The 8,066-nt window shown below is 38.7% G+C and overlaps 1 protein-coding gene across 5 annotated transcripts in view; it reads left to right on the forward strand.

The window, feature by feature from the left end:
* Positions 1-7,389, forward strand: part of grid2ipb (glutamate receptor, ionotropic, delta 2 (Grid2) interacting protein, b) — a 39,474-nt gene extending 32,085 nt beyond the window's left edge. For all 5 annotated transcript variants that reach the window (XM_027289153.1, XM_019272052.2, XM_019272053.2 and 2 more), the window contains 7 exons: positions 1,961-2,157; positions 2,236-2,391; positions 2,467-2,553; positions 2,642-2,771; positions 3,153-3,271; positions 4,154-4,318; positions 4,591-7,389. In XM_027289153.1, coding sequence (XP_027144954.1) covers positions 1,961-2,157; positions 2,236-2,391; positions 2,467-2,553; positions 2,642-2,771; positions 3,153-3,271; positions 4,154-4,318; positions 4,591-4,662 — 926 coding nt within the window. In that variant the 3' untranslated portion in view covers positions 4,663-7,389. The remainder of the gene's footprint in view (positions 1-1,960; positions 2,158-2,235; positions 2,392-2,466; positions 2,554-2,641; positions 2,772-3,152; positions 3,272-4,153; positions 4,319-4,590) is intronic.
* The last annotated feature ends 677 nt before the right edge of the window (positions 7,390-8,066 follow it).

The raw sequence follows: 8,066 nt of genomic DNA on the forward strand, positions 1-8,066 counted from the left end.
AATGACAGACTTAGGCCAACTTAAAACATGGCAAACATTTATTTTTTAGGCTTGTCCGAACACAATTATTATCCCAGGAAGACATCACACAGGTCTGAAAAAATGCCAAGCTATGACTGAAGTCATGTCAAGAACTTTCCACTCTGTGATCGCTTAATCTGATACAGTGACCATCGTAACAGACAAAAATATTGTGTAGTCTGAATCCGGTAAAGAGCCAAAGTGACTCTAAATTCTTCCTCTAAAACAAACAAAAAAAAAGCTGTTCTTACAAAGTTCAAAGCACTAAGGGCCAAACTGACCCAGAAAATGGGGCAAAAAATGTATTTAGCTCTTGATTTACTAAGGCAGCAGGTAGTCAGGTCACTGCATCTGGATCTGTCCTTCAGACAGTTACTTTCTGCAAGTGAAGGAGAGCTGTGGGAAGTTTAGAGAATAAATGATCACGCAGTGACTGAGACTGCAGTAATGCAGTGACCGCAGTCTCAGTTGAACTCACTCAGCTCTTAGCGCGCGGCTCTCATTTCATCACGGCTATCACATCGAAAACACAGTTTGCAAAACATTTCACACGAGTGCAGACGCTGAAGTGTCAGATCTGCTCGCAATGAGACGACAGCAGTTGTTCAGCTTTGTCAGTCTGAATAATGCGAGCTTCCTTCAGATGTAGTGCGGCACGTCAGGAGAGACAATCCAACGATGACAAGCGTCTCTTACTCGGTAAAAGTGAGACTTCTTTTGTCAGTTTGTCATTGGAAAATGTACAAACATGTCATTTTAGGTGAGGTGACACTTGTCTGCGGTGTCACCACTGCAGTTATGACAAGCTTTTCTATTCAGTATCTGTACAGTCACTGTGATGTGGATGTAAATCTTTGAGCTCATGTAAATAGAGAAGTAAGATAGAGAAGTTATCAAGAAGTAAACTAAATCTCTGCAGAATTTAAGATTTGATGAACTGTGTTGTCATTTTACTGTCTTGACTTTATTGCACCAGGTCCCTGTTCTTCAATCGTGGCTTATCAGTCTAAAATAATCCTGTATATTCTCATCCAGATAATACTGTTCTTTAAAAACACTTCTGAGGATTCGTTTGTTGATCCTGGATGAAGTTATCTTGAATAACAGTGCGCTGGTATTTTAAATTTAAGGCTAAATGATTGGCTGAGTACTACTGGTTTGCAGTTACAGGAGATAGATGTGTTTGGAACCCTCCCAGCATGCACTGGGGTTATAGACTCACGATCATATGTCTCATTTTATGTGTTTCCGCATTGGTTTATTTTGTTCTACATTTTGCTCCACAATGTTTCCACTCTTTGATCGCTGTTAGACGTTAGACTGATGTTGGTGCATGAGTGGTGGAGGTCGTGTAAGAGACTCTCAGATCTGTTAAAAAAGAGAACAGTGGAAAACATTCAAGACGTTTTAGTCGAACGTCATTTTAATGTCAAATGTTCTGACTTCATTGGTCTTTGAATGAGTTTGTCTTTTTGTTCACAGTTTATTTTCAGTGTACTGCTATTATTTGGTTGTATATTTCAACATGTTTTAAGTATAAGTAGCTGTTCGTTATGAAAGTTTAATTGTGATCATTACACCCACAGATCAGTGATTTTATAATAACCCGCATGTCCTCATCTCATCTCTTTCATTAGAAGTCTGAGTGAGTGAGACATTCGTATTTAAAAAATGACTTTGTGTACGGAGTTCACCACAAAACGTCTTATTGGTTAGGAGCTAACTAACCTCCGCTTTGGCAGGTTTGGGCTTAAGGGCAGGTCGCTATGGCAACAGTTACAGATGGATTATAAGCAGCTTTGAAGAGCCAATAAAATCCAGACTCAAATCGTTCTAACATGCTAATCTGAATAACTCAGTTATGTGTGTATGAGAAGCAAGCCTCAGGGTGATCAGACACCCATATTAGAAGTTTTTTTTTTCTTCCCGCTCCCCGCAGCCATCCTCATCGCCCATCTGAAGCTCTCCACCACCGAGCTGCGTCAGGTCTTGATGAATATGACCACCGACCGGCTGGAGCCCGCTCACATTAAGCAGCTGCTGCTCTACGCTCCGGACGACGAGGAAGTCAAACAGTACGAGCAGTTCGACCAGGACCCGGTCAAACTGAGCGAGCCCGACCAGTTCATTTTCCAGGTACGCCCTCAAAAAAACTCCAAGGAGAACGGCAAAGTTTAATGGAACCATTTAAGGAAACAAGTCTCTTTTTTTCAGATGCTGATGGTGCCTGAGTATAAGACCCGTCTGCGGAGCCTCCACTTCAAGACGACCCTGCAGGAGAGGACGGAGGAGATGAAGGTTGCGTACGATTACATCTACAAGGCTTCAGTGGAGTTGAGGAGCAGCAAGAAATTGGCCAAAATCCTGGAGGTAAAAATCTAGAGCATGGAAACATGCATGTGCTAAATCTAAGCAGTGGTTATTAAATGCTTTTTTTGTCCATAGTTTGTACTTGCAATGGGGAATTACCTGAACAATGGTCAGCCCAAGAGCCACAGGACAACCAGTTTTAAGATCAACTTCCTAACTGAGGTACGCATTGACACCTGTGCTTTAAACATGTTGGGTTCATCTTACTTTCTGGATTTTGAGTCATTCGTTCTTTCCTTCTGTCTTGCAGCTAAGCACGACCAAAACAGTAGATGGGAAATACACCTTTCTCCACATTCTGGCCAAGTCTCTGTGCCAACACTTCCCTGAGCTGCTCAACTTTTCCAGAGACCTTACAACAGTGCCTCTGGCAGCCAAGGGTACGATGATGTTTCAGAGGCAGAGCTCTTTCAGTCTACTTTCCTTCCTGGAAATCATTTAGTAGCAGAATATAGTCATTCCATCATGTGCAATGTTAACGTCTATAGACTACACAGTGTGCTGAAAGTCAGGCAGGGCTGGCCGACTTTTCTAAAATCACCTCATTTAAAGTAGATTTATGCTATGTTTGTTTAAATTACAGTTTCTGTAATAACCCTAGATAACGGTTTGCATATTTTAATTGGATATTGTGAAACCAGACTCCTCGTTGTTAAAAACCTGATTTGCACATTTCCTTGCGGCTGTTTCACAGTCATTAGACCATGACAGGGTGTTTATTAACTGCTACTGTTTTGGTAACTCGTCGACTAATATTCCAGTGAACCAGAAGGCCATCACAGCAGAGCTGAGTGACCTTCACTCCACCATCCAGGACATCAGGACGGCCTGTCTGAAGATCCCGCCCACCTCTGAGGACCACTTTGCCTCCGTCATGAGCGTACGCTAACAGCTAACACTTTTTTTTTTTTTTTTAAATGGCTACTGATGGCTTTTTGTGTTATTAAAGAAATAGTTAGACAACTTTTGAAATACCCTTATTCACTTTTTTGCTGAGAGTTAGATGAGAAGATCAACACCACTCTCTATAGTAAATATGAACAATTAGCCTGGCTATGCCTTCAAACATCCATAAAGATCACAAATTAAAACATTTCATCTTTCTGGAGTGCAAATGGAAAAACATTATAATGTCTCCAGTCAATGCTAAGCTAAGATAAGTTTCCTGGCTTCAGATTCCTATTTAACAGACACATTGGAGTGGGGTATAGATCTGCTTTAACTCTCAGAAGAAGGCAAATAAGCTTATTTCCCAAAATGTTGAAGTATTTTTTTTAACTTCTGACAAATTTTCATGACAAATAATTTAAAAAAATGTAGAAATTGAGGTTGTAAAAACCTCTGAAACAACATCAAAGGACTCATAATGAAACAATCTTGACTGAGATTACAGACTCATGTAAGTGAGATGAAGTTAAACGCATGATGAGGTTTCATTGAGTCTGGTTGATTTGTATTTTTATCTTGGAGGAAGAGGCAGTGCCTGGCTTCACTTTAATGGGTTTTTTCAGCAATTTAGTTCCATTAAATTGAATTACTCATACAAGATAAGACTGGTTTTAAAACAATGGTAAGAATCAAAGAAACTGAAACTGAGATATGATAACTTTTAGTCTCTTGTGTAAGTCACACTCCCAAAAACTCTGGATACTTTCCCATAATGCAGTTCGTTACATCTATAAAAATCTGCTGTTTTCACAAGCTGAGTAGTACTCCTCATCACAAGTAAGCTGACTTTGATGTGTAAAAAATCCACCCACAGAGCTTTTTAGAGAACAGCCACCCTTCAATCCAGTCTCTGGAGTCTCTGCAAACCCGAACAATGGAGGAGTTCTCCAAGGTGGCCTCCTATTTCGGAGAGGACAGCAAGACCACCAGAACAGAGGCCTTCTTTGGTATATTTGCAGGCTTCATCTCCAAGTTTGAGGTGAGCTCCATCAGCTGAATAATACCGACACGGATAAGTTTGACTTGTTCCTGAAGAAGATATATGCAGCAGGTGTTTGACACATTCAAACCCCCCAAACAATTAAAGATATTCACCCAGTGTTCTCACACAGTCTGACAGCAGCCTGCAGCTATGTAGTGATTAAACTGCAAAATGCTGCTGTCTGTGGAATAGCCAAATGTTCCCTGAGTCTCAAAATAATATGGTAATATGAGCATAAATCACATGAGATTATGGGTTTTGTCTTGCAGAGAGCTCTCAGCGAGACCCAGACTCCAGAAAACCCCAGAAGCCCCAGACTGTCTTCCCCTCTGGCCTGGTAGAAGCAAGAAATGCGGGCGGATGTCGGGCCAAACCGTCAGGCCGACCGGCTCCATTTTCACTCTGCTCTCCACAACCAAAGTGCCAAGATCACACACAGAGACACTCAAACCAACGGGAACAGAGACCACGTCATCTATAGCAAACAGAGTGGAAAATACACTGTATCTATGTGTAGATTATCAGTTAAATAATGAGTGGCCCGTTTGCAGCGTTGCTGTTATTTCAGGTGCTGGGTAGAGCAGGAACATTCAGGTGTCCACAGGTCAACAGGAACTCACCGCAAACTGACGACTCAGATCAGTCATTGCAGTATTTACATCTCTTTTTAAGACACACAGCAGTAAAAGATACCATCCATGTACATCGGATTGCTCCAGTGCATCTCGATGCTGCGTTGAAATCAGATGTAAGTAATGAAAACAACTGGTCTGAATATTTACAGATTCCTTGCTATGTTTAATATATATGACTATATAAAGTTTATATTTTCTATCAGATCACATTTGAAAATTGTAAAGATTAAGCGTAGATGTAGGCTGACGACAGTTATCTGGTGATTCACAAGCGTAGTTTAGTTTAGAGCCCAGCTGGACTGCTCGAAGTGATGAGACTGTTCATACAGTGGTGCATTCACTGACTCCCATACAGCAGGAATTGATTTAAAAATGGTAGATACTAGAGGTTTTTTTTTTCCAACATAAACATTGCTGATCTAGACTTACAAATGTGGTTTATTCATCTAACCCTACTGTGAATTTATAGGACATCTATTATGGGAATTATAATAAAACAAATTTTAAATAATTATATTCCTTTGCCTCTACAGCTAAAGTCAAAGTCATCCACACCCAGCTCTGGTTCACTTTTGTCCTTTGCAGTACACCGTATATTGGATTTCTAAATTCCACAAGACAAAGATCAGTATCATTTCAATGGAAGCAAAACAAGGTCATAAAGATTAACATTTTTTAACAACAGAATAACTACATACTAGTGACTTTTAACCATGACTGAATTATTTCATTTAATTACATTTTTAAAATTGAAATAATTAAAATTGAAAGACTGTTCATCTGAATTTATATAAATGAATTCTTCTCTTTGGAATTTAAATTTAAAATGTATTTCTTTTTTAGGGCTGTGTTATATTCAACTAAAATCTAAGTCAGGTCAGAAAATCAGGATAATTAAATTATATTGGTGAAATTGAGAAAAAAAAGAAAAAAAATCTAAATTCAAATACGATCATAAGCAACAAGTCTTAAAGGATTTAGTATTTTTTTTTAATCTATTTTTCGTTTAGTTAGATGATCCAAGAAATAAAAGATCAGGTAAGAAACTGGAAACATACACAACCAAAATTTGACAATCCTTAAAAAATAGTAAGTAAAAATCTGAATTTCAAAACCAGACAAACTAAACTGATTTAGATATTTTATTATAAACATGCATTCAGTATTGATTACATTTCACGATTATACATTAAGTTGGTTAGAAAATGTAAAATATTTTGGCCTTATTTGGCTTCCATAAATTTCAGCATAATCGGTTACTTTTGATGACAGTAAGACGTGTCCATTGGAAAACAATTAGCCTCCTTACTGCCGGTGAACCGGAGGGCAGTTGTGGTTAACTTTAGCTTCAGCTCCCTGTACGAGTGTTAGATTTTTAACTGAGTGTCTAAGACATGAGGTCATCCAATTTTATTTATTTTTATTCTGACTTCTGTCATCGCATCCCAACTGGACTCAACTCAGATCATAAACATCCACTGAAATCAGGCCAGCTTGCAGCAGATGACCCGAAAAAAACCTAAACAGGATGCATCAAATCCAAATGAATTTAAGAACACGTTTATTCGCAAAGCATTCAGATCAATAATGTTGCACCTGTTACAGAGACGCCACATGGCACTGTTTGGCTCAAAGAGTCGAACTCGTGTGTGGAATACCGCCACAGTTAGTGTTTTCTTTGTGTCAGCACAGGAAGACAAAAGGCAGATTTAATGTGAAAAGGCGCCGACAGAGGACGGCGAACAGTTCTGCACTTTGTCGAGTGTTTCTAGAGCCCTGTGTGAACAAAGAAGTGGGTCGCTGCTGAATGAATGTACGTCAGATGCATGTGGAAAAAATAACATCCTACTGTAAATGGTCATTTCCTGCTTTTCTGGTCGTCATGGTGATCTCATGACTCATCTACAGTACAGTGTACCTGTAGCTGTGTTGTATCTATGTTGATGAACTATTGTTGAGATTGTAAATCTACTGTTTTTGCTATGCACTGCTCATCATTTTGTATCGTAATGCTTGTGTCTCCACCAAGTCTTAGTTTATTTTCTTATTCAAGAGTGTCATCAGGAAATGTTATTTATTCTTTATGCGCAGCTTTAGTCAGGCTTACGAGGTGACTGTGATCTCGTAAAAATGCAATCCTAGCTGCTACTAGTGTAGTAACGGTGTTTCTTGTCCAGATCAATTGCATGTTGGTGCAGTTAATGTATTAAGATGTGCAGCTGGTAGCATTTACCCTCCCTGGATAGTTAAGTTTAAAATAAATACGTTCCTGTTAGTCTAGTTAGGTTTATTTATTGGTTTTATAACTGTTTTATATGTTTTCATGGGAAGTTGCTCATGTTTTGTGATTGTTTGACCTTTATGTTTTCGTTCAATGCTTTCAAATGAAGGATATGTTTTTGATCTATAAAAATATCATGCTTGAAAGTCAAACCTGCCCGACTTATCTGTGCCTCAACATGAATAATCTCTAATGTTAATATAGAGACTCAGTGTCAATGAATTACAGCAACTTCATGCTCTAATGTGGACTTTTATTTCTTGTATAATCCTAAATATTCCTCCTATACTGTATTACCAGATTATTATTGGTCAGGATTTGACAGTTTAATCTAAGGAGCCAGAACATCAAAACATCGAGTCAGTCATTTGTGTACAAATTAATGGTTTGTAGACATGCTAGAAGCCTAGGGGCATCAATTGATCCACCTGACTGAAACCAGTGGATGGATTGTGATACATTTATGTTCCAAAGAGGATTGAGGACGCTGTGATCAGTTTAATGATACCCTGAATTGGTAGCATGCATTTTACCTGCTTAGCTTCAGCATGTTTAGCTTTGTCACTGTGAGCAATAGTTAGAATTTAGCTCAAGTACAGCTTCATAGAGCCACTAGCACGGCTGTAGACACTGGTCTTATTACAACTCTAACTCTAAAACTCACTAAAATGCAAATATTTTAAGACACTATCATCATAAAAATGTATAACAAATTCAGAATATTTTTGCATATAACAATTTAAAGCGACATTTTACTGCTATTTTAAAAATATATTTTTAAAAATCGATTTAATTTAAGGGAGCAGTGTGTAGAATTTAGCGGGATCTA

This window comes from Larimichthys crocea, chromosome XVI (genome assembly GCF_000972845.2).
Source record: "Larimichthys crocea isolate SSNF chromosome XVI, L_crocea_2.0, whole genome shotgun sequence".
Lineage (NCBI taxonomy): Eukaryota > Metazoa > Chordata > Actinopteri > Sciaenidae > Larimichthys > Larimichthys crocea.